Source organism: Morchella importuna (genome assembly GCF_003444635.1).
Source record: "Morchella importuna strain M04M26 chromosome Unknown Morimp01GS014, whole genome shotgun sequence".
Classification (NCBI taxonomy): domain Eukaryota; kingdom Fungi; phylum Ascomycota; class Pezizomycetes; order Pezizales; family Morchellaceae; genus Morchella; species Morchella importuna.
The window spans coordinates 777,681-803,007 of NW_025763411.1; the positions used below are offsets into that span (position 1 = coordinate 777,681).

General features: G+C 48.2%; 6 protein-coding genes across 6 annotated transcripts; 3 read left to right on the forward strand and 3 right to left on the reverse strand.

Annotated features, from left to right (window-relative positions):
- Window positions 1–501: 501 nt before the first annotated feature.
- Window positions 502–1,482, reverse strand: LAJ45_05381 (uncharacterized protein; the record flags this gene model as incomplete). Its single annotated transcript, XM_046114952.1, has 3 exons — window positions 502–519; window positions 591–607; window positions 675–1,482. 3 exons carry the CDS (start codon window positions 1,480–1,482, stop codon window positions 502–504), a joined length of 843 nt encoding a protein of 280 aa, XP_045971989.1.
- Window positions 1,483–3,767: 2,285 nt separating this feature from the next.
- LAJ45_05382 (uncharacterized protein) lies at window positions 3,768–7,023 on the forward strand (the record flags this gene model as incomplete). The annotated part of the gene is made up of 4 exons (XM_046114953.1): window positions 3,768–3,935; window positions 4,000–4,803; window positions 4,882–5,653; window positions 5,702–7,023. The coding sequence occupies 4 exons, from the start codon at window positions 3,768–3,770 to the stop codon at window positions 7,021–7,023; spliced, it is 3,066 nt and encodes a 1,021-aa protein (XP_045971990.1).
- A 2,770-nt stretch (window positions 7,024–9,793) lies between these two features.
- On the reverse strand, window positions 9,794–10,284 carry LAJ45_05383 (uncharacterized protein; the record flags this gene model as incomplete). Its single annotated transcript, XM_046114954.1, has 3 exons — window positions 9,794–9,946; window positions 10,008–10,169; window positions 10,246–10,284. The coding sequence occupies 3 exons, from the start codon at window positions 10,282–10,284 to the stop codon at window positions 9,794–9,796; spliced, it is 354 nt and encodes a 117-aa protein (XP_045971991.1).
- Window positions 10,285–16,303: 6,019 nt separating this feature from the next.
- LAJ45_05384 (uncharacterized protein) lies at window positions 16,304–18,326 on the forward strand (the record flags this gene model as incomplete). Its single annotated transcript, XM_046114955.1, has 6 exons — window positions 16,304–16,326; window positions 16,385–16,659; window positions 16,719–17,074; window positions 17,131–17,406; window positions 17,468–18,191; window positions 18,253–18,326. The coding sequence occupies 6 exons, from the start codon at window positions 16,304–16,306 to the stop codon at window positions 18,324–18,326; spliced, it is 1,728 nt and encodes a 575-aa protein (XP_045971992.1).
- Window positions 18,327–19,913: 1,587 nt separating this feature from the next.
- LAJ45_05385 (uncharacterized protein) lies at window positions 19,914–22,788 on the reverse strand (the record flags this gene model as incomplete). Its single annotated transcript, XM_046114956.1, has 3 exons — window positions 19,914–21,764; window positions 21,835–22,193; window positions 22,266–22,788. The coding sequence occupies 3 exons, from the start codon at window positions 22,786–22,788 to the stop codon at window positions 19,914–19,916; spliced, it is 2,733 nt and encodes a 910-aa protein (XP_045971993.1).
- Window positions 22,789–24,151: 1,363 nt separating this feature from the next.
- Window positions 24,152–24,671, forward strand: LAJ45_05386 (uncharacterized protein; the record flags this gene model as incomplete). Its single annotated transcript, XM_046114957.1, has 2 exons — window positions 24,152–24,225; window positions 24,278–24,671. The coding sequence occupies 2 exons, from the start codon at window positions 24,152–24,154 to the stop codon at window positions 24,669–24,671; spliced, it is 468 nt and encodes a 155-aa protein (XP_045971994.1).
- Window positions 24,672–25,327: the final 656 nt, after the last annotated feature.

Here is a 25,327-nt window from a genome sequence, read left to right on the forward strand (position 1 = left end):
TAGCTACCAAATCTCTAGAGAATAAATCATCAGGTAATAGTTCCTAGCAATGAATTAGACCTTCCTCCACAAGGGGCTTCAATACTTAAGGTGATCTAGTATCATATCCCAAATGGGGGTAGTGTTGATGGTAAAGCTTCTTGAGATGTACTCAAACATGTTCAATGGGATTCAAGTCAGGGGAATAGGTAAGCTAGTCCTCCAGAACATCTACCCCACACTCCTTCAACCGCTGAGTTGTAAGGGTTGTGGTGTATACCTTTACAAACTTAATAGTTGTAGGAGCATGGGGTACACTGTCTCTGGGCGCCATCGGTGGTTGTGGAAAAAATTTGTGGTCAGGCATTGCAGTCAGGCGTTGCGGCGTTGCGACCTCACACCTTCCGATGATTTATGGCATTGCGCTGTACATACATGTATGTACAGTTAGAGAAATGGCTGATAGTATAATATAACATAGGGAAAGAAGAGACGTCGTCATATGCATGGGTGGGTTGTGTTTTATCGGTCCATAACGGCCTATCACTAGCAATATTATGTTAGAGAAATAGTTTGCTTAACAAGCCCTGAACCATCTGTATATCACATACCTTAACAAGAAAAAAGACTATTAATATTGGGGTACCGGATCGGTCCTCCAACACCTGGCCGCAACTTAATTGAGCCCCACACACTCAGCTTAAGTAGATGATGTTTTGGCTGGGTTCCCAACGTAGGGTAGGCCAATCTCTGAAGCTCCTCCGATAGTTCATAAATGTTTAAAGCCTCGTTTTGGTGGCGCAGTACTCTGAGGATCCCGTTGGTGAAGGACTCTGGTGATACGCCTGCGGTTTTGCACTCCGCTGAACACGCTGCCAGTATTTCCACCGTGTGCGGTTCAAAACTTCGAAACACACCAGCCTCCGAATAACAGGCATCGAGAACCATTCCAACATCAGCTTCGCATTCTCTGAGACGCTCTCGAATTGGCTTGAGCTTTACTTCGTGGGGTCTGCCGTCATTGTGTTGTTGTAGGACATACTCATTTGAATCGTTCATGCCTCCATGACCTCCATAATGCACAAGTAGTAAATTCGATTTTGAATCCCTATTTTCGATGAACAATTCCACAGCTTTCTCCACAACCGCTTGCTGTCGGCCTTTCTCTTCGATAAAAGGAATCCTATAAATGTCGCCCCAGAATCCCCATCTCTCCTCGAGCTCTTTCTTCAGCGATTCTGCCTCCTTCGATGCTCCCACGATGTTATCTTTCTCCCAAACAAGGAGAAGTACGAAGCAATTGAGATATTCTTTACATTTTCGGTTGGGTCTTGCGTTGGGAATATTTTCGGGGCTTATTTTCTTATGTGCAAACCATTCTTTTGTGAGCTTCTTGCAAGAATTAATGAGCCTATTGGCCGTGCGATTCTTTCGACGAGGCGTTTCTTTAGGAGAAAGAAGGTAGGTTGCCGGGGAGATCCATTTAGCGGGGGGGGCGCGCATAGAGGCCACTCCACAAGCACCTAGTGAGGGACTTCGGACGGATCAGGACAGTGTGGGATGGCGTCTGCAAGTTGCTTCTAGTGAGAGATGAGCTGTAGCTGCTGGAGGATGCATGATCCTGATGTTGGGATCGCAGACTTAGATTCCGGGTTCGCTATTGCTATAACTTAAGCTCTTATGGATAAAAAATGATGGGCGACCGGGAAACCTAAATGCTAGAGGAGAGAATGGTGCCAACCCCAGCAAAGTATGAATATTTGAATGGCGAAGGATGATAGACTGAGAGGAGAAGAAGTGAAAATAAAGAAAATGTTTATCGAAGGAGCTAGGATAGATTTTTAAAGAGCTCCAGGAAGCAATAGCTATAGCTGGTTATGTTGTATATATATCGGCGGCGAAGATATTTGGGTAGACGCGCCCGCAGGTGAAAGCAACTTCAAAGAGTATGCGGAGGTATTGTAGAAGAGATATAGGTAAACGAGCTGAGCTGAAGGTCGAAGACACCAGGAATATATAACCTTAAATACCATCTAGATATCTGCCACTGGCCCCCACAATATCGCTTAACGAATTAAATGAAAGAAAGAAAATCACGGGCCCTACAGCAGCTTGCGCGTGCGGCTATTTGGCCAACATGAGTCGATACACGTTCGAATTTGTAAATCGGCACCGCTAGCCTCTTATAATTATAGTAATGTAAATCTGTGCATCTCAGATGTCGTTTAGGTAGTTCTATAGAACCTCGAAGGCCGTTGAACTTCATGTCACACCCATCACTGCCCCATAGCGTCATATTTATTTCCCTTGTCTCAAGCTCTTGTCTCATCCGGGGGGCTTCCGTCTTGCCAGTAGGTACGGTGTCGGACAGCCAAAACCAGCCGGCCAGAGCAACCACCGACTCCCCTTCACCCCATCGACTTTCAACAACGCAACACTTGTCCAGAAATAATCTTTTGTAAAATGGGTCTAATCATGGTTGTAAACATCCCCATCAAAGGGGATTTAAAATAATTAAGAACTGGCTGCACTATGACCTCTCAAACATTTGGTGCAATCTGCCCGAAAAAAACATAGGTGTGAAATAATAACTTTAATAGCTTTATGCCAAGGCGGCCACATTAATTTGGGATAATTCTTACCATATTGGGATAATTAGATGATCATTATTACCCGATTAGGACTAGTTTCTGGCTTGAAAAGAACATGAGGGTTGATTTTGACTGTCCGGCGCTGTACATTGATTTATACCGGGTATGTGGGTGTTCGAGAATCCCGTATAACTGGACAGTGAACTGTAGGTACATACATGTACTCACATGCCACCTCTAGTCAATTCCACCTCTAGTCAATTCCACCTCCAATGCCATCCTGTTAATCGGGTGGTAGTGCATTGTTCTCGTGACACATAGTGACACGAGCGCATAATCCTAGCTAAGCGCTCACTAGCGCGACAGAGAGGGCTGGTTGCCATGGGGTTAGGGTTATTCCAATACTACAAGAATTTGAATGCGGCAGTGCTACGGTACTTATGTGTTACAGTTCCTGATATAGACTAGCGTCCCTCGGCCACTCAGCCACACTAAAAAGGGTTAGATTTCTTCTCTCAGTTTGACAGTCCTCGCTAGTCTTTTGACGGTAGATACAGAGTCTGGTAGAATTAATGCGAAAGTCAGCGCTAAAGGAGTGGATTTCTTGGTCCGTGCTCACAGCAAAGGTCGTTTCAAGAGCCAATGGGACTATCGGGTCACGGAGAACCCACTTTCGCAATAATTTTACCAGATACTGTACACGCAAATAGCGAAAAGCCTACGTTGCCAGTAAAGGTATGTAGTGCATGTAGGCAAGTACATGTAGTCTAGCAGGAAAAAATTAGAAGCGAACGCCTCATTATCACCAGCGATTGACATTAATCACAAATTTGGAGTGATAATTCCTTACAGCAGGTTCAGTTGTATGGGAACAGGGTGTGTCCGATCTGGAGATTTCATCCACTACACTATAGCCAATTTTTCCTTATATGTACATATCAAGGTATTTTTGTTTTTCTAGGGCGGAAAACAATCCTCAAATCTATTTCCTTAGGGCAGATATTCCGTACACTAGGGTTCCTTAATCCGAGGTGCGACTATAGAGTGTGGGGTTTTCTAAACTAAAACTAATGTATCATTGCCAAGCAGGGCAGGTACATACATGTATGTACATCTACCTAGTCTACATGTAGTTATGCATGTTACATCTCCAGGATCAGAACCTTGGTGGGACAGAATATACTGTAACATTAGAATATGAAGTACCTTACCTTAGTGAAAGACGAGGTCTTACACCGACTTAGCCTTGAACGGCTCATCCAACGCGCCATGGCAAGCTCTTCCTCCTTCAACACAAATCCCCATTCTCAAACATTTCAGAAGCTCTTTCAAAAATGTTTGCTGAAGCGATCGGATGTGGAGCGCGTCTGTATACCCCTACTCGATTCTCCGCTTTAGCGGTCAAGCTGATACTTTGCTCTTCTACCAGTTCGAGAAATATACTACTCAGCTCCTCCTTAAAGCACCTTTGCAACCTCCCGCGATATGTACAGAGATACTATCACCCCAGCTCACTGCAATCGTTGACCCATTGCACCTGCAATATGTCCAGCGCCTTGTTGAGAAGGACATAGTCAGCCTTGCGGATATCCTCCTCGCTCTACTACGGACCTCTCCCGCCAGGTCCACAGCATCTACATCGCCTGATGCTACTAATAATGGAGGAAATAGAGAAGTTCTGGAAACGGATCTATTTCTTGTCCTAGCAACTGTGCTGGCAACCAAAAAGCCGAAATCTTCTGACTCGGTATGGAGCGCAGTGCAAGTGCTGAGCGACTGGATGGAGGCTGTTATGGCCGTATCAGGAACAGGAATGATGTTGGATGATGCCGGAACAGGAGATAACGTAGAAGGGATGCCGGGCTCTGGAAGTGAGGGCAAAGGCCGGAGAGAGGCATTAGCAGAGGTGGTGATTGCGCTTGGCGGGAACGTGGACGCTGGAAGAATACTCGGGGAGGGAGGTAGAAAGGAGAGAAGGCTGATGTTCCAAACTAGTTTGAGTCTGTTTACGCAGTATATTCAGGCGCAAAATCCGAGTCTCGCACAAAGAATGGAGAGTTTGTTCAGGCAAAACCAGTCCCCCAGACAGAATCGATCCGGCGGGCGGGCCAGTAAGAATGCCGCTGGGAACGAAATAGATGGGATGATGATGGGTATGGGAGACGGTGGAGACGGCGCAGGAGGGCCCGTTGTGTGGTCGAGAGGAGGCCTGTTCGTGTGGCTCAATGCGCTGGTGCGTCTATTGGCTCTTTTGAGCTTTCCAATTGTGGAAGATGATGACTTACCTAACATTTTATGAGGCGGTCTATAGTTAGTTGGAAGGCCACAGGTGGATGACGAGGCAGTAATTGGGTATTTGTACAGCAGATACAGGGAGGATACAAGCACTCTCCTTACAGACTTTGTTACTGCCGTCCTCGATACCATCTCCAATGCAATCCTCCGTAACGAACCTGCGAGCACTTTGTTTCTTCATCGTTCCTTCCTTACTAATAAGGTTCCCATCATACTTGCTCGTCTCTCTCCATCAACTCTTACTGCATCGTTCGCCCTCAGCCAAGCGCTTCTCCGGACTGACCAATCTACCCTTACCAACCTGACTCCTTCTTCTTTCGATCCGTATGCCCATAACACCGCCACAAATCCAGACATGCTTTTCAATGGCGATCTTCCGGTTGACCTCCGTCAAGAGCTTTTATTTGCCTGTGCGCTTCACGGTGTAGTCGGCGAAGAAGACATCCAGGGTATTCTCGGAGAGCTACCGCTCGGAGCGTTGCCAATGACAGGAAGATACGAGCTTAGCGATCTTGTAAACTCGTGCACTCAAGACCCAGACCGAGTCGAGAGATTACTAGAGGAGATCGAAGGAGTTGAAGGAAACTCCGGAGCGGTGGTGAGAACTGTAGTAGAGATAATGAGAGGCATGTGTGAGCAAAAGGAAACAATGCCCCTGAGGAATGTATGCTCCTTTTTAACAAGGAAGACTAGTAGCTTGGATGTTATGTTGCTTTTTGTCAAACCAGAGTATCTTCTGGAGCCGCTATGTGAGTTATTGGATACATGGCGATATGAGGAGGATCAAAGTAAGAACCCCATGGTATTGCCTGAGAATCTGTTCTAATTGTGTCCAGGTGAATATCAACCAATATATGAGGAGTTCGGCTACATTTTACTTCTTGTCCTAACAATAATACATCGTTACGACCTTTCTCTCTCTGATCTCTCTGCCTCTGGAACTCCGAATAATGATTCTTTTATTCCGCAATTACTACCTAGAGAGGCAACCTCTCAACGCATTGAGAATCTAGGAAGCTCAGACAAGCATGCACAGCTTGGAGGATGGATCCGTGAGATCTTTGAGGGCGAAGGCATCTCCGATGGTCTTATGAGCTCTTGTAGGCCGCAAGATTTTTATAGACTCGTCCCCACATTATTCATGCAGAGTGTGTTAGCATGTGAAAAGGGTGTACTCGAGCTAGATACACTAAAAGAAGGTTTTGCGTTTCTTCTTGAGCCCTTTCTACTCCCATCCCTAGTTTGTGGATTAGGTTGGCTGGGCAATCATCTCTGGGAACATCATGAGGATATCACGACTCCTCTGCAGATACTCCACTCTCTTCTGATTGTCCCAAATATCTCTCCCGAGGCGGCAGAGGTCCACCGTACAGTCGTTTCAATCTCTGCCCGACAAATAGATCGTGTTCTTCGGGAACTTCTCCGCCGTGGGACTACGGGACCTCAGCAAAAGGTTGTGGAGCAGATTGTGTCCAATCTTCAACCATACACGTCATTCAAACGAGCTGGTACTGCAACAAGAGAAGAACTGGAGAACTGGACACACCATGCAGGTGGCGGGGGCTTGATCCAGAGTCTTGGAATCGCCTTTCAGAATCTTGTCACCTGGAGCGTAAGCCAAGGCGATATCAATGTTGCTCGCCCAGCAACGACGTACACCCACCGCCTCATCCTTTCGGCATGGAGGGTTCTTGGTGCAAAGATCGTAGTCCAGGGAATTATCGGCGAGGTTGTCAAATGTCGAATGCAGGGTACCGCACCCGGATACGCGGAGGACGTCGCAGTATCCTTCATTCTTTCCGTCGGGGCGAACTCTAGTGAGGATAGCGGTAGCGGGCGAATGGGGCTTCTGGAATCACTGCGAGCTGAGGAGGCTGAAGAGCGAGGGAGCGATGGCATCAGGGCTGAGGCTGTGAGGGGCGTACTTAGAAGAGTAGAGAGGCAAATGTCACCATTTAGCCCGGTACAGCATCACCACGCAAATGTTGGCGGGGCCCCAGGAAACGGAGACGTGGGTGATGGAGGAGTTGGGGACGTCGAGGTTGACCTTGGAGGTGTTGATTTGGGAATGGGAGATGATATGGGTATGCTGGGTGATGGAGACTTGATGGCTGGTCATGAGCTTTTAGGTGATGTTAGTGGGATGGATTTGAGTTAATGAGACTTTTAGTTGATGATAATTCGAGATCAATTCGCGTTTTTAGTTATAATACCTGGGTTTATCAACGTGTGGAGTTAATTATATAATTAATCAGTTCTATATTGATGTCGCAAAAGCGGTGGTGCAACCATGGAATATGTTTCATGATAATAATTTCAATATGTCTCTCTTCTCCTCCTGATACTGCTATAAAACCCCCCCAGGTTCTGTAAACTATTTCCAATAAATGTATATTCGTCCCCTGCAAATTTATCCAACCGACGAAGCCGCATACGCGTGGCAAAAGCATATCACACCCCATAAAGTGTGATCTTTTTGCCATCTGCATCATAAATACATGTTTCCCTAAACTCTGGCTCACTGTTGATAGTGTCCTGGTCAAACCGCCCGGGGCTATCGTCTTCCTCACTTTGCCGTGAATTATCAGCACTTCCCTGCAACCACTCGTGTGAAGATTTGGACCAAGCCTGTTCTGGTCTCCTGGGTTCCGGTAATGGGCAAACGTCAGAGGCTGACATATAAAATGGCACTGTAGAGGCTCCGTATACACCAGTTGACAGCCGGTTGCTTGACGGGAAGTGGCAAGATTCTGGGATCTGTACCGCTGTAGGCTCGTAGGCCGTATTTTGTGGGTTAGAATCTGTACTGTTCATAGAATATCTTCCCTCTGAGTTAGGGGAAATAAGAGGGATCGGGCCTCCTGATGTTATCTGGATATTACAGGTAGGCCTATGTTTTCTTTGCGATCCTACTGGCGAAACCGAAGGGTAAAATCCTGGAGTTGTAGGCCCCAATCTGTTCACACATGTGTCCGAAGAGTTCCAAGCAGAATTAAGGGAAAGACTTCTATGAGTCGGGCATATGCTCGGACATGTAGGTGTTATGGATCTGAAAGTTGTGTTTGACCGCTGCGGGGGAAACTGATACTTCTCTACGCCTACTAATTTGTAAGCATATCTTAATCTCCAGGCAGAAACGCCCAGGCCCCCGCAACTATATATAACGATTAGAACCGACACTATCAACCAAAGGGTGTTCAGTAAGGCCTTCTGGCAACGGAAGCCGAGAACTATACCAGCAGGGTCAGTATAAAAGATGTGTAAGACTGCTAGTGAGAGGCTGTTCGTGAATATAAGGAGGAGGACGTAGAGGTGGATGTTTGGAATCGCCATTTCGAGTAAAAATAGTTGTGTTCATGGGGGTGTGTGAGAAGAACTGGTGACTGAAATGGGTTTACGAGGGGCGCTGCATCTATTATATGTATGGCCATGGTTGAAGAAATACAGTGCCATTCACTAGTACATATACAGTGCAAGCGTGTTGAACTATAGAATTTAGTCAGGAGGACGGAGTTAGGTAGCATGTATACTTATTTTCACTGCATAGTGCTGTAGTATATATTTTATTGGCTTTGCATGCAGTAGAGTGCAGGCGGATATCCATTAAGGAGGAACAATCATCATAGAAGCCGTACAGGAATCCTTTCGTTTATCGCACTCGATATTCACATTCAAATACTCGTACTTACTACATGTACAAATTGTTCAAATTGTTCAAATTTAGAAGAGTGTATGCTTAATTTTAGTACTTATTGTATACGGGTTGTAGGGGAAACCCACTATGTACATTCTTGCTCACGTACGTGGCCACTTGGGCTGTTTATAATTAGAATCACAATACATCACTCGGGTCAAATGAGTCCTCTCCTTTTAAGGTATGGAGTGCGAAACTATGTAGGGCAAATGTCAGCTTCACTACTATCGATTAAACCTCGCGTGTGATCTTCTTCACGTTTATAGGATATTAAAATAATCATTATTGAATCTTGATGGCAAATTACGATCGCGAGCGTGGTTCAAAAGTCGACATCGCACAGATATTGCTATATATCATTATCCGGATAATATCTGATTACTTGCCATCTCATAAAACTATGCAGTTATATATCAGTTATAGAATCATCATCCGTCGTATCACTCGGATGCCTGGGTAGTATATGCATACATGTATGTATTTTATCATTTTCTTCCTACACGGCTGCCTAGCTGCGCTGCAGCTAGTGCCCATGTGAGCGCTAGTACCTGTACATCAAGTTTATCCCCCTTAAATTAAGCTTACAAGTATCCACTCCAATCCTGCGACTCCAAATATTCTCTAATACTCTTACCCCTATTTAGGCCCAAATCACTTGGCAACAAAGCCTCTACATTGCCTGAGCCTGCACCATACTTGCTCCATACCTCTAACTCACTACTAATATCCAGCCCTGTCTTTCCATGTAGTACTCCATACGCTTCCTCGGTTATTTGGATATACTTTAAATCCTGTACGCCCGCAGACTCTGCCCACAGTTTAAACATCTGTCCAACAGTGAGGTCCTCACCGTTCGTGGCCAAGACGTATCTCCCATTCAAAGTCTTTTCTGGCTGTACCAGAATCGCATAAACGATTGGTCCCAGATCGCTCTTGTGCTCGATGAACGGGATTGGGGTATCAGGCGGTGTTGGGAAGAGGTGGGCATAGGTCGTTTTCCCAGCTTGAATCTGCTTGCCATTAGTCGAGCGTTCTAATTAAAGGAGTGGATAGCACTCACAAGCTTGGTAACCATCATCGGTGCTCAGTGGAGATTCTGCGCATAAAACCCAATCCACAAAAAGGTGGTCTTCGGCAACAGGGGCGAGTTCTTAATGTACTCGTCTACATCATCCTTCCCGTCAACGAAATTGACCGCAATGTCACCACCTTTGTGCTTCGCCGATTGTAATGTCTACCAGATGAAGTGCTCCAAATTCGGAATCTCTAGCGCTGCGTCCACGATGTTCTTGCCGTGTCTAGTTTCGAGAGCTTGGGCTTCTGAAGCACTGAGACCGCCGATGAAGGGAGCCCAGAAGTCAGTGACAGCATAGATGGCACTTGCATCCTGTTGGTTAGTTAATAGCTGTCTCCGTTTCTCTCTCTAGCAATGCTGGGGATATTCATACTTGGAAAGCACTGATGAGAGAAGCTTTATCGTCGAAGTCACCTGGAACAACTTCGATGCCCTGTTGGGATAGAGCGAGTGCTTTGGGGGATGTAAGATTTCGAGTTACAGCACGTATTCTGTAAGTGCGGTGGGTAAGGAGGGTGTTTATTATAGCTGTGCCCTGTTTATTGTGAGACTTTGCTTACGGTGTTTACTCAAACCAACTGGCATTGACAAGGCAGATTTTAGGATCTTACCTGCTCGCCGGTGGCTCCAAGAACTACGATAGTTTTCATTTTTGGATTGAGAAGGGGTGTTTGAATTTTGAGTGATGTTCTTTCGATTTTGAGGTTTGATATGATATCTTTCTCTCCTTCTGATTTCTTTAACTACTTGTGTTCTTCTCTTATTCTACCAGAAGGCATCTCTTGATGCCCTATCGCCCTTTCTTTCTCCCATATTCTTTTGATTTGAAATCGCCAATATTTCATACTTAGTAATCACTACAATACAGAGATCCTTGGCAGCGAAAACACGCTAAACCAGTGCTTTAGAGAGAGGAGACGCGGTCTTAGCGTAGCCGAGTACATCTATGTTATAAATTTCAAGCATTTGAGTTTTATGGATATTATATGAGCGCTAGTATTGCTCGTTACCACAAGTAGGTGGGCATAGATCGATAGTAACCATACAAGTCCAAAAATGACATTTGGGCCATAGATACTATCACTGCCGGGGAATTCATATCTAATATTCTTTTGCTCTATACCCTTGTGGCTGTGGAGAAACAAGCACCTGAATTTGCACTCTCATACTAATTTTGGTTGCAACGTGAATTTTCGCTTACCCTTACTCGCAATACTTTAATTTTAAATTTTCGTAGATGCATTAACAATGTGACTACATGTAAGTAGAGTAATATTCAACATGTGCGTCGTTGTAAGTTATGGCGTGTTTATATCCATAGTGCTCGCAGCCCCTTACTAGTACTACTTACATACTAGAACTTCTGGAATTCCGCAGGAAAAATATCAGGTATTCTAAAATTCGACTTTAGGATTTGGAGTTGTATCTATAGATCTATGCATCCCATGTCTTACATCATCCAAAAACTGTTGGCCAATTACAGTCTAAGTGTGTTAGATTCAGTTGATCATGACAAATCTGCAATGTTAACTAATCATTCAACTTAATCTGCTGTGATTGACAAATACTTACAATCAATGCCTGGCGCTTCTGCCTAGACTTAAGTGCAATAATATATATTGACCGCTTCTACCCAAAATAGTTCGCCAACTGTAGCTGAAAGTGCTGAATCTTCTAAAAAGAGTATAATTCATCAAAGTTCCCTTTAGCCCCGCAGATTCACTAGACTTTATGTGGTAGGTGGGTTCAATGCTTGTAATGTCGCTACAATAGACTAGCTGCTATATATGCAAATAAGCTCGTTTAATTATGGTATGGGCTACAGTGGGGTTGAGTTATAGTTAATTCCATGTTTACAGCCCTACGAGCAAAGAGTGCATTGCAACTTTTTTGTGATATACGTTATGCTGTGCTATATGCCTCAAAAGGTAATATCCCGGGGCTATCGGGGCTGGTGTGTGTGGAATCATTTCATTTCTGCTATCGGGGGCTGGTGTGTACCTACATCATATATTTCTATACATCCAATTTGTTATCTTAGCAAGGGTACTACCCCAGGACAAAGATAGTCGTGGGTTCGAAGAGTACTACTCCATTTACATGTCACGCCTAATATATAGCAATAGCTATTATCGTTCAAAGCTAGAAGCACAGTCAGTGAGGGAATTGGAACGATTATTATTATCGAGCCACATATCATGCATCAAGCCGAGAAGACGGGACCCGACAAACCCCCAACTCCATGATCCTCTAATATTTCTGAAACAGGCTTCTTGACTCATGGGGTTCGTGTGATTGTTGGTTGAGTTACATTTGTACACGAGATCTCTGGCGATAGTCTTCGAGGCTGAGCCTAAACGTTTCTATAGTAGCGCATGGGAGCGGTTGTTAGGTTGTATATAAATGAAAACATTGCTCTTTAGCTTAGGCTATGGGATTGAGGGTAGAAGTTACGTACTTACCCGTAATTTCGTGTGCGAGTCAATCCTCAACTCTCATGATCAATCCATCCAAAACATGTATAGAGCCATGGAATACAACAAATTAATCTGACTCTTCTCTTTCACACTCGCGAATTAAAGTTAGAAATATGCTTAATCCCACAAAATACCCACCCAGTTAGCTGTCATGTCAGGTGCTGCTAAAAGCTTAGCATAGTGATTAACATATCGAATGCGATCTTCAGCCCTGTGGAGTTGAATCAGTACTGCACTAGGCCTTAAGAATTATGATTCAGAAAATTTTAAAATTTGTATTAGCCGTAATTGTGGCAATTGTGTGGTTATGGTTAAGCTTATCTTAATTGTTATGGCAGGGCAGTGCTGGTACTACTATCAACGAGTACATGTAGTATCCTCGTTCGTAACCCATTACTATAATGATGTAACTTACAGAACTACATGCAGCTACCCAAGCCAGTTTCATATCAAACGGCAATATCAAGCCTAATACCTCCAACTCAATATCACGGACACCCAGCTTTTGGCCCCCACCATGAAGCTGAAGACTTCTGGCAATGTGTCCTAGTAATTTACTCATCCTAGACCGTTCGATGTCGGAAGATAGATTCAGCCCTAGGCACCAGCTTCCATGGATAATCGACTGCACCTCACACGGGATATGAAAAAGAGAAGAGAAAAGTGTTGTGTCACGATCCAGCACTCGAGTCAGAGTATCTGTCCCTTTCCCGCGGAAGGTAAAATAGGCCGAATGGATGTCTGAACCGATGCGAGGAGTGTAATTCTAATTCCAGGAAGATATTTCACAGGCTGATTCATTGCCTACCGCGGGATTTCATGTACTTAGACACGGTTGCGTGGGGAAGCTGAGGGTATCTGTGGTGTTGCACGCTGGTGTCCCGCACCAAGAAGTTCAGTTTTGGCGTAGTTTGTCTTCCCCAGGAGCGACCCCCCAATTTCCTCTGAGGGTCATACTTTTGTGTAAATGGAAACCCCCGCCCCGCGTTCGAGCACTAAGCCAGGTCCTGAAGCCATCATGAGCCACTACATGTAGTTAAAAGATCCGTAAGATTCAGATCTGCCTAACCGACCAAAAATGGGGTCCCACTGTTAGTCGAAATAATAAACCCCGCAATTATGGAACAGAGCAGATCTCGATATACAACGCGGTGCCGACCAATCGACCGGCCAGGCGCGCAAAATCCATGCCAAAAATAGCCAAGCCCTTGATTCCGTGATATCCGATAGAGAGTCCGACGACACTCGGTGAGGTGCCAAAACCCCGTACTCCGTCTTCTTTGATGAAGTTCGTTGCGGAAAGGTGGAGTAGTTTCTGTAACCGCGTAGATACCTGCCAAGGACGCGCTTGCGTCACTACGATAACCCTCGACTTGATAGTTTTGGAGTAGAGGTGTATCAGATCATGAGCTTGAAAGCATATGCTAGGATCGGACTCAGCCACACACGTACATACGCTCTAGATTTCTCTACGTTATTCTTTACAGGAGGTGCATTGGCTTGACCCTTCGGGTAGTTCGGCACTTGAAGGCTATGGTGGTTCGCATATGTTTTAACTGACCACTGGGAAAGTCAAACATCCAGGTATCACCAAGAAGCAGGACACCAGTAAGAACCTAAAATACCCTTTGATCGTCTGCAGCTGATAGCTGTATTTTATTGGTTTGAGCATGAGCCATCCCCTGCCCCTGTCAGTTGTGTAGAATATGTATATCTTTCATAATCTACATAATTATGACTTACCCCATCTCCTGAAGAAAACGTGTATGGAGATATGTACCTACAGTCTTTTACCGTCTCTTGACGAATACTGCCACTTGACGAACAGGGATTCCAAGTATGGAAAGAAACAGTCAAGCAACTGCCAAGCTACGAGATCTCCGGTCCTTTTAATTTCTATTGGCCCAAAGTCCCCTGTTGGTCAACTGGCAGTATTCCTCAAGAGACGGTAAAAGACTGTACAGTAAATGAGGAGGATGGGGATGGGAAGGCTCAGCCACGTGCAGATTGAACGTTGGGTGCTGCATACACTGATTGGACAGTAGCCGCCGGACGGGCATAATTACCCGATTATCCCGCGGTTACTAATCTATTGAGCAGATGCAAACTCGGTGAGTCAGCTCTAGCGTGTGGTTGCATCGGTGCGGAGTAATCGGCTCTTATGTTTAGACTTGTGGGATTCAAGAGTTATCTCGCGCTCTATGTCGTATGTAGAGACGTGATCTATGAAGTTGCCAAGCCCATACCTTTCCAATAGGTTAAGAATTGATTAGCTAATCGAGTGAGAGCTGATGATCTAGAGTAGTGAGTCGTTTCGCGAGATGCAAGTTGGTGCAGCTTGCCCAGTACCCCAAATCGGGCTCGGTAGGACTGTCCAGATACTTACCACCCGCAACCTGAGACAATCCTTTTTGTCCAAGCATCTGCGACTGCGTGAACCATTTCGCAATATTGTTGACGTATGTCCCTGCACGGCGTTTTTAAACTACATATACTTACTTTTACACTACATGTATGTATGTGTGTACTTTAATTTCTAGCTTCTACATACAAGTATCTTGGTGAGAGAAAACCATCATGTAGGTACATTTGCCCTTCTCGAAGGCCCTCATCTATCATCAGATGGTAGAGTACACCGTCTCGGTGCCTGCCAACACATACCTGCCGGTGAGGCTGAAGTGAGCACATCGCTTCCTCGAAAAGCTTGTCTGCTATGATTACCGTGGGGCTGGTATATGTTATCAATTGGCCAGAAGTGCACTTTCTTAGACACATAAGTGCACCGGCAACGGTAGAGTACGTATGCGCCCAGTAGGTGTGGTCAGAACTGCTGAAATACGAATACTCCTGCCGTAACTTACCGGTTTGATCCTTGCAACGACAGTAGCATTGGATGGGTGAATACATCGGGAGTGCAATAGCTTGGAACGAAGGTGTGAAAGGGTCTGATACGTTTATTCCTACACCCATAATGTCAAATTTGTTTATTTACTTGACATTAGTGGCCTCATGGTCGGCGCCGGACAGTCAAAATCAACCCTCATGTTCTTTTCAAGCCAGAAACTAGTCCTAATCGGGTAATAATGATCATCTAATTATCAAAATATGGTAAGAATTATCCCAAATTAATGTGGCCGCCTTGGCATAAAGCTATTAAAGTTATTATTTCACACCTATGTTTTTTTCGGGCAGATTGCACCAAATATTTGAGAGGTCATAGTGCAGCCAGTTCTTAATTATTTTAAATCCCCTTTTATGGGGATGTTTAAAACCATGATTAGACCCATTTTACAAAAGAACATTATTTCTGGACAAGTGTTGCGTTGTTGAAAGTCGATGGGGTGAAGGGGAGTCGGTGGTTGCTCTAGCCGGCTGGTTTTGGCTGTCCGACACCGTACCTAGGTACAGGTAGATGCAAGGATGCTGATGTTATTATCGGGACTTGGAGGGATGATCATATACCCAGTCCACACTTAGTGTCCGATACGCCAATGCTTGTGTCTGTTTGCCAATGCTCGCCTCTATGCATGGTGCTGGCGTTTACAAAAGACCCTGGACAAAGTAGGCACAGCATACCTACCTACCCACCACCACCACCAGATCTCGGTTTTTCTAGTTACGCATTGTATAATCCTTACATGAGCCTTCAAACATCCGTAACGTAGTTCTATAAATGCCAGCAATAAGGGGCTGAAACCTCGAAACAAGCTTTAGCCCAGGCCCGTAACCCTGACATCTGCTATTCTATTCACGATTACTCTCTCCCACCATCAATCAACACGTGGGAGCTATAACGCTCATATACACAGTTACTCCAACCCCCAAAGACAAGGGAATAGGGCTGAGCCGTGTAGCTTGACAGAGGGAAGAAAGGAAGAAAGGAAGGGAAAGGGAGGGAGGAGTGACCAAGCAGTGCGGCCCAGATAAGATTAGTGGGGTTTCGGAACAACAAAAACTGTGACTTGGTTGTGCGGGCGAAAGCTTAGCTTCCCGCGTATAAAGTCGACCAACCCTCTCTCTCTCCGGTACACCTCACCTCACATCATCAACAACATCTCAACAACAACATCATCATTGAATCTCATACACCACGAGATTGAACTTCTGTGTGGGATTTCTTTCGTGAAGTACATCTACACAACCAAATATATTTCTAGAATTAGGTGGCGCAAAGCACTGAAAAGCTAGAATCATGTTGCCTCCACTAAGTAGAGAGTAAGTTTTCTCTCTATATCTTTATCTCAATCATCAAATAGCTAAAAAAGGAATTTAGGGGCATCATCCACATGAGGGAGTCGCAGCTCCTCTCTTGGATTGCTGACCCTTTCACCAAATATGAGCATCCTCATGGGCATCATGCTGAGGGAGCGAATTACGCACTAACCCCCAAGCATCCCGAGGAGGCTCAAGCAGTAGAGGCAGCAATTGAGACTCTTGAGGAGCATATTGAGGTTGAAGAAGCCACTCCGATTGAGCTGTTCTATGATCTCTTCTTCGTGGCCAATTTGACTACTGTCACTGGTGTTCAGTATATCACTGAATGGAGGAGTATGTTCCCCCCCCCCATTTTCTTTTCCGCTGATATAGACACTAATATTATAGAGCAGACTTGTCATCCTACATTCTGTTTTTCATCATTCTCTGGTTTACCTGGTTGCATGTTACTCTTCTGGATGTCCGCTTCTCTGTTGATTCGGTCTATGAGCGCGTCTGCAAAGCCATGCATTTCGCTGTCATGGCTGCATTCTCTTCTGTCTCAACTGATTGGGATCCTTTTAGTCCTGACGACGTTTACAGTGTGAGATCACTGAAGACGATGACACTGACACTCATGTTTTCGAGAATCGTCCTTGGGATTCAGTATATCGTGATCATGGTCTATGGGCGTTCTAGGAGAAAGGCAGTAATTCCAACTGCGATCCATGCGATTGTGATGTTCATTTCGGCTGGTGTATATTTGGGAGTGAGTGATTTTCTTTTATGTTGAGGCTGGACGGATGCTGACTGTGAAACGTCTAGATGTTTTGGGGTTTCCAGGAGGCCACGAAGAAGAAGTCGTACCTGGGCTGGTATGCGATGGCCGCATTCGAGATTGCTGCAACTATCATAACATCGAGCGTTTGGAAGTCCGTAAGCTTTAAGAAGACGCATTTGGTAGAGCGCATGGGACTGTTGACACTCATTATTCTTGGAGAGGGTATTATTGTCATGCTGAAAGCCATCAATGCCGTCGTTAAAGGGTTTGGATGGACAAAGTCGAGCTTTGGAGTCGTCGCTGCTGCACTTTGCGTCATCGTAAGTTTTACCTTCCATATCAAGCGTTATTTTTTTGTATATTGGCTAAACGAATAACTAGTATCTTTTCTGGATGTTCTATTTCGACTACACTCCTCGCGATATTCACTATGGCACCATCAGGCAACAGATTTGGGCCATGCTGCACTTCCCCTTCCATCTTTCCCTTGTTCTCGTCGTCGAAGGTCTGCGCCAGCTTACAACTATGCAATCCTTTAACCTACTCGCAAGTGATATCGGTGCCACCGTAACTCTACTCGAACCTTTGACTTCCACAGGCCTTGCCGAATATTTCCGCGAAATCTTCGAAATCATTTACGAAGACGGCACTTCGAAGTCGGTTCTGAAGGGCTACTCAAAAATCCTGTCCACAATTGACGCCATGGAAGCAGCACCAAACCCCTCTGTCGAGTACGAGTCATACCTTCACACAATCCTCTTTGACGCGTACACAGGCCTTGGCGAGTACTATGGAATCAAGGCACCGAAAGAGACCGATAGTACCCAACAGCTGACCGCAATGTTGAGGGTCTTTGACCTTGTGTTCCAGTACTTCTTTATCGCCCTGGCTGTTGTGTTTCTCCTGTATGGAGTATTTGCAATCATTGTCAGGAGACACATGGATGTCTTTGATTATGTCTCCATTGGCCTGAGGTTCGCAGCAAGCTTGACATTCATTTCGATGTTGGGCTTGTATTTCAACCCCGTCAAGCGTGATAGCTATATCAACTTCATGTGGGGCGGTCCGTGGCCGATTCCCACAGTTTGCTTCATCATGATCTTTGGTAAGTCAACTACTCCCTTTCTTCAAAACCTAGCACAAAAAACTAACAGAGTCACTCACAGTCCTGGTTGTCGACAAAACCATGGCGTACTTCGCCCTCAAGCGTATCCGCAGCCGCAGCCGCACCAGGGCGTAGATTCCGCCTTTTTTTCTTTTCCTTTGTAACATTTTTTTTTCCAGTATAATTTTCTGCTGCATAGTTCATCTCGTTAATTTTTTCCTTCACTTCTACAAATCTTTTCATTCAGTAAAGAGTTTCATGTAGATCTGCATACGAGTTTTTACTCCCTCCAGCAATGATGTCTTTTTTCTTTGTCACGAATTTTCTTTTCTCTTTCTTCATGATTAGAACGGTCACGTACTCTACACGATGTACTCTACTATGTAGTTACACATGGTCCATGTATGTACGGTTCACTAGATGATAAAAGTAGTGTACTCGATTTACAACTCCATACAGTGGTCAAAATCCTCGCAGTGGCATGTACATCTAGCGGACATTATGTGAGATCGAGCAGCAGCCACCCAAGAATACCAAGCTATGTACTTCATCATACTTCATCACCCAATAATAGATACTACTACTACTACCTCCCCAAATAGCTTAGTACATACCTAGGCCCCGCTACCATACACCCACCCCACCTGTCACAACGCCCACCAATTATTAGAACACCCACCCAACGTAACTGACTAACTAGCGCGCGCCATCATACACTCTCACTCGACCCAACCAATCCCACTAATTCTTTTTTTTTTTTTTTTTTTGTTTAATTCATTAATTGCACGCAGCCTTACACTAGCTATGGCAATTTCCAATCACTACAAAGCTACAAAGCTACATGTATGTATGTATGTATGTAGCCCCAGGCCCACCAGAATATTATCCACCACCCGAGAAAATTGAAAAAAAAAAAAAAGCACAAAGTTTCAAAATAATCTTAGCTCTACTATACCACACTCCACTTCTAATTAAACCTACGTATGATACAGCAGCCGCAGTGCAGCATCTAGTCTAGTCTAGTCTAGTCTAGTCTAGAATCCAGAATCTATAATTAAGCAGAGTCTACAGTCTACAGTCTAACCACCCCAAAGCCAAGACCGACTACATGTACAGAATCTGCCAGATCTTAAGAGCGAGCCCAGATCAGGGCGGGCGGGGGAGCTAGAGCTAGAGATAGAGATAGAGAGAGGGTAGGGTCAATGATATGATACCGTGTGTGTGCATGCAACGGAGGAACGCGGTGTACCAAGCAAGTCCAGAAAGCAGAGCAGAGCAGAGCAGAGCGAGCAAGAAGATGAGTGCAGGTAATCACAGGCACAAGCACAAGCACAAGCACAACAAAGACCAGAACGACAAGCAAGCCACAATTATAATCAATCACAGGCACGATCGACAGGTAAGCAAAAAAAAAAAAAAAAAAAAAAGAGCAGATCAAACAAAAACAAGCACAGGAGCAGGACAAGCACAAAAAAAAGGGACTCATAAGCAGTGGCTACAATTTCCACCAACCAGTCTGTCTGGGCCCGGCTAACTCAGTAACTCAGTAACTAACTAACTAGCTAAGCTACCTAACCCTCCAGAAGCAACCATCATGCCGATAGCAATAGCAACAAGAAGCAAGCATCACCAAGCATACACAAGCAAGAAGCAACAAGAAGAAACAGCAACAATCAAAACACACAAAACCGCACATAACCCCCTCCCCCCTTCCCCCACACACTACTCCACCAAAACCCCATCATACCACTCCCTATACACCTCCCTATTCACGCCCCCACACCCCACCACCCCCTCCACCAACCCCCCCACCTCCGCAATCCACTCCGCCACCCCAAACCCACTCAACGTCTCCCCGCCCCCCGTCGCAAGCCGCACCCTCTCCCTACTCCCCTCCGCGCCCAGCCTCGCCGCCACAAACCCCCTCACCCGTCCCTCCACAACCCGCACCACGGGGTCCGCCCCGCCCCGCCCCAAAATCCGCCCCACGGCGCCCGAAACATGACCCAGCACGCCCCGCGGCGTGGCAACCGTCTCGGTCAGGAACGCGCAGATGCCCTCGCCCACCTCCTTCCCCCCCATCTCACCCCGCTGCTCCGCAGAGAGGAGTAGAGCCGCAACACGCTCCTTCAGCGCCTTCCAGCCCGACCGCACATCACGCCGCAGCAAGTTCTTCGTCGTAATCGTGATCGCAGCACCCAGCACCACCGCGCGGAACGCCGCACGGAACCCGTTCAGCCGGTCGATATCGAGATGCAGCGTCTCCGGCGCCGTATCCACCGTCAGCAGCGTTGTGTCAAGCGTCGTAATCAGCCCCAAGAACGCATGGTTCCAGATCTGCACCGGCGTCGGACGGCTCTCCGGGTGGTGCACGCCCTCCGTGTCTCTCGCCGCCGCCTCGGCCAGCTTCGCCTCCTTAGCGGCCTGCAGCCACGCCGTTGTGCGACTGAGCATAGTACGGCCCGCGGCGAGGTCGGCGGCAAAGAGGCGGCGCTCGTAGGGCGCCGCCTCGGGGATGACGTACTGCGCGGACATCATGAGGAGGAAGTTCGCGTGGTCGAGCTGCAGGAGCTCGAGGACGTCGAAGAGGCGCTGGAGACGGTCGATGTAGTCGCCGGTGTGGCTGCGGAGCGCCTGGACGTCCGCGTCTCTGGCGGGCGAGCATATGCGCGGCAGGAGGTCGAGGACAAAGGCGAAGAAGCGCTCGTGGTCGTATGTGCCGTGCTGGCACTGCTGGGCGATGAGGTCCGTGTCGATTGCGTCGGTGATTGTGCGGTGGAGGGAGCCGGCGGGGTCGAGGAGGTGGAGGAGCTTGGACTTGACGGAGTGGGCCATGGGCGGGAGCCATTTTGTGAGGTTGCGGTTGTGGAGGACGTCGTCGCGCATGAGGTCCCAGAAGGCGCGTTTGGCCTCGCGCTCGACGAGCTGTTCGAGCGGTGGCTTTTGGCGCTGCGTTAGCTTGAAGTCGCGGTTGAGGGCGAGCTCGTGCACGATTTGGCGGTTGCTGAGGGTGCCGCTGTTTGAGAACTGGGAGAAGGCGTCGTGTGTGGGGTCCGCAGTGGGCGGGGCGGCTATGGGGACGGAGGCTTGGTCGGTGATGGGGGACGCGGGTGTGTTTGCAACCCTAGAAGCTGCCGTGACCGCGGTAGAGACAGTATTACCCTCCGAGGAGCTCGGAGTCTCGCGGGGCCTTGTATCGCCCTTCTCCTTCTTTGGCAGCCGGGTCCTCCTAGCCTCCTTGACAGCCTGTCTGATGAGGCCTCTCGTCTTCTCGCCGGCAAGCCTGCGGATGCGCACAAGCAGTATCAACTGGTTCTCCCTGATGCCCCCCTTAAAGTCCGCCGCTACATGCTGCTCGGTGTCGTCTTTGACCTTCTGCCAGATCAGGTCCAGCTCGGCATACTGCGCAACCATGGTATTGATCAGAATCTCCGAGTCACGGGCCTTCCACGAGGTGAACGCCGTGCTGAAGGACTCCCAGGTCTCGGCCAGGTGCTTTGCAGGCGGGAATGTCGGCGCAGATAAGAAGGACTCGAAAGCGATTAGGAGATCTTTGGATTTGGTGATTAACGCCTGTTTCACGAACCGAGTCAGTATCCATGATGCACCAGTCACATGTAAAAAAGAAAAGAGCTCATCTTACCTTTTCGTTCTCGCCGTCATTGCTCAAGACTTCTGCTGGGTGCCCCAGGATTAGATATGCACTCAGGAAGGTCCTACAGGCAACCTCGACGTCGACCTCTCCCTCGGCGGCCGAGCTGCCCAGCAGCCCGCAAAGCTTCAACAGCCGGGCAGTGGCCTTCTGGACGCCCTCCTCCCGGAACTTATTCGAGATATCCTCAAAGCTCGTATCTCTCACGCTCTCAATCGTCAGTCCCAACCCCAAGAAGCGCTTCACAACCTCCCCCCTGACATGCCCCCTCCACACCCTCTGTATGCACCTCGCGGCCTCCCCCTCACCTCCTCCCCACTCTTCACCCTCAACCCCCCCAACTTGACCCTCTGCGTCGCCGCCGCCGTCGCAGCCCCCTCCTCCTCCTCCACCTCCACATCACTCCCTCCATCCACCCTCACCACCCCACCCCACCAGTCCTCCTCCGCCCCTCCTCTCCCTCAACACCTCCATCCGCCTCCTCTCCGCCTCCAACATCCTCTCCTCCACCCCACACCTCAACGCCCTCGCCTCCCTCTCCCGCCGCTCCCTCGTCTCCCCCGCCAGCCTCTTCGCCTTCGCAACCTCACTCGCACAGCTGCCCGCGATCTTGGCCAAGATTGCATTCCGGCTCTCCTGCGCCTGGCTCAGCGCCTGCTGCAGCGCGAGGAGGCGCGCGCCCACGGCTTCATGGCTGTTGGCCCGCGCGCGCCGCACCTTCTCGACGTGCTGCGCGCGCTGGCGCAGCAGCGACTTGCGGCTGTCGAGGAGGAGCTGCCGGCGCGTGGTGGCGAGACTGGAGGCGGTGAGCGGCGCGCTGCAGGGCGAGTGGGTGCCTGTGGTGGGGCGGCGGCGCTTGCGTGAGAAGCGGGCGGCGAGGTGGGGCGGGGGGTTCCAGGTGGTGGTGGTGGTTGGGGTGGGGGTGTCGTCGGGGTTGTGGAGCATGGTGGTGGTGGTTGGGGTGTTGTATGTGTGGTATGGTATGTGGGTGTGTATGTATATCCTCGGTGTGTATCGCTATGTAACGGTATCCGCAGCAGTAATCGGTGAAGTAGTTGTGCAAATAAAGAAGCAAGAAAGGATGATCAGAGCGAGATGAGATGAGAGATGAGATGAGAGATGAGATGAGAGATGAGAGATGAGAGATGAGAGAAGAGAAAGAGAGTCGTGGAAGTAGTCCTCGGGAGGGAGGGAGGCTGGGTGCTGCACTCTACTGCCAGCCCGAGTATCTGGGCACAAACCGATTAACTAGCTTGACCTGGATACGAAGAGCACACGACAGGACAGACAGGACAGACAGGATGGGACAGACAGGACAGACAGGATATGACAGGACAGAACAGACAGGATATGGCAGGACAGACAGAACAGGAACAGGATATGGCAGGACAGACAGGACAGACAGGACAGACAGGACAGACAGGACAGACAGGACAGACAGGACAGACAGGACAGAACAGACACAACAGACAGGACAGACAGGACAACAGACAGGATCCACCGTGAGTCTACGAGTTCCAGGCCAGGTTCGTGAAACAGAAACACACAGGGCCAATTGTGACACGTGCTGTGGCCTCCTTCCGAAGCATGTGTATGGAGATTCCCTGTCTACTGTCTGCTCTGCTCTGCTCTGCTCACTCCACCTACCTCAAGACAAGATCATCTATCCATCCCAGCTACTCCCATCCCATCCCATCCCATCCCTTCCCTCCCCACTGCACCTCTCTACCTCCCACATACCTCCTGCTGACACTCCATTCTGGAACCTTCTCGCGCATGCCAATCAATACCTGCACACTTTGTAATCGCTCATTTCATTTCCCATCCCATCCCATCCCTCCTCCGACAGAAGCTCCACTTTACCCGTCCACTGCTCTACGAGTCGCGGCTTGAGCGTTGGTTGTGCCTAGCTTGTAGCCCGTGTCTGATCGTCTCGTGGCTGATACACAACAGCCGGGTGTTGCTATCGATAAAACACTTCCCCCCCCTCCCCACCTTTATCCTCGCACCGCACCGCCACGGAAGCGGAGGAGACATGACATGGCTTCATGACTTCTGAAAACGGGACAAAAGCATGTGTAGAAAGTAGAGTAGGCCTTTCCCCGCACCTGCAACTGCAGCACGAAAACATGTGTATTCTAGAATTGGAATAGATCAGGGTGCAAGTAGATGTAGACGTGACAGCCGCAATATATCCGGCCAGGTGCTTTAAGTGATGATCGGACTACACAACCAACAACCAACATCGTGAACCTCATCTCATCCGCCAACGACACTCCATTTCCATTCCACCCCGCACACCCCAAAAATGGAAGTCGACCTAATCGCGACCCAAGCCCGCGCCGCCGTCGACATCCTCACCGCGCAACTCCGCCACCTCGAGTCCGTCCCCCCCCCCCCTTCCTCCTCTCCCGCACTAACATCCCCCTCCTAGGCATGAACAAACCACACTCCTCACCTCGCTGCACCTAACCTGCAGCACTCTCTCCACCCTCCCCAACTACACCGCCATCGCACCAACACTCTCACAGATCCCGCACTACGAGAGCAAGCTCGCGCGGCTCAAGGCGGCGATGGCGCAGCAGCAGCGGGACGTTGCGGAGCTGAAGCGGCGGGCGCTGGAGGCGGGGGCGCGGCGGCGTGCCAACTTGAAGAGGATCGAGGAGGGGCGGAGGGGCGAGAGGGAGAGGGACAGAACGGTGTTGAGGGCGAGGGTGATGGATGAGAGGGAGGCTGCGGTGAGTGAGGGGGAGGGTGGGGCTGAGGGCGGGGATGGAGCGGCTGAGGGCGCGGGGCGGGGGCGGGGACGGGGACGGGAGGTGGGGTAGGGCCGGTAAAGACGGTCAAGAGGAAGAAGAAGGCGAGGGTGGCGGAGATCCAGTGATGGCTCTTTGTTTTGTGGCTGTTTTCTGGAGCGGTAGGGTGTTTTGTGGGGTTTTATTAATAGTATTAGGGCTTTCTTTTCTTCTTTCTTTTCTTTGCTTTGCTTTCCTCCCTTTTTTCCCCTTGCTGCTGTTTCGTATCGGTAACATAAATATCGCAGCAAAAAGCAGCGCTGTCTGCTCAATGTAATTTCGGTCCGGTGTCGTGCAAAGACCCATGCTTTGATGATAGTCACCTATTGGTGCATATTATAGACAGGTACTAAGCTAGATAGCCGCGTATAGAACCATTCTTACCATCTTTATTAATGTCCTCGAAATAAATAACAAGTAAAAATACTTTAGGCAGCTCTGTGTCTGATACAGGGCTAGCTAACTAAGGCGATGATAGCATAGTCGCCCCAGCCCTTGAGCTCCTGATATATTGGGTATCTGCCCTTTCAACAACTAGGGTATTAGCACATAGATATACACACCGGCAGTACAGATTTCAATACGCATATCTGCGCTCAGTATCTAACGACGGCGTCTATATGCGCGGAGGAGGCCTCATATCCATGGCCCAAACGACCCTGTGCCCCATACACACTGAACTCGGTGGA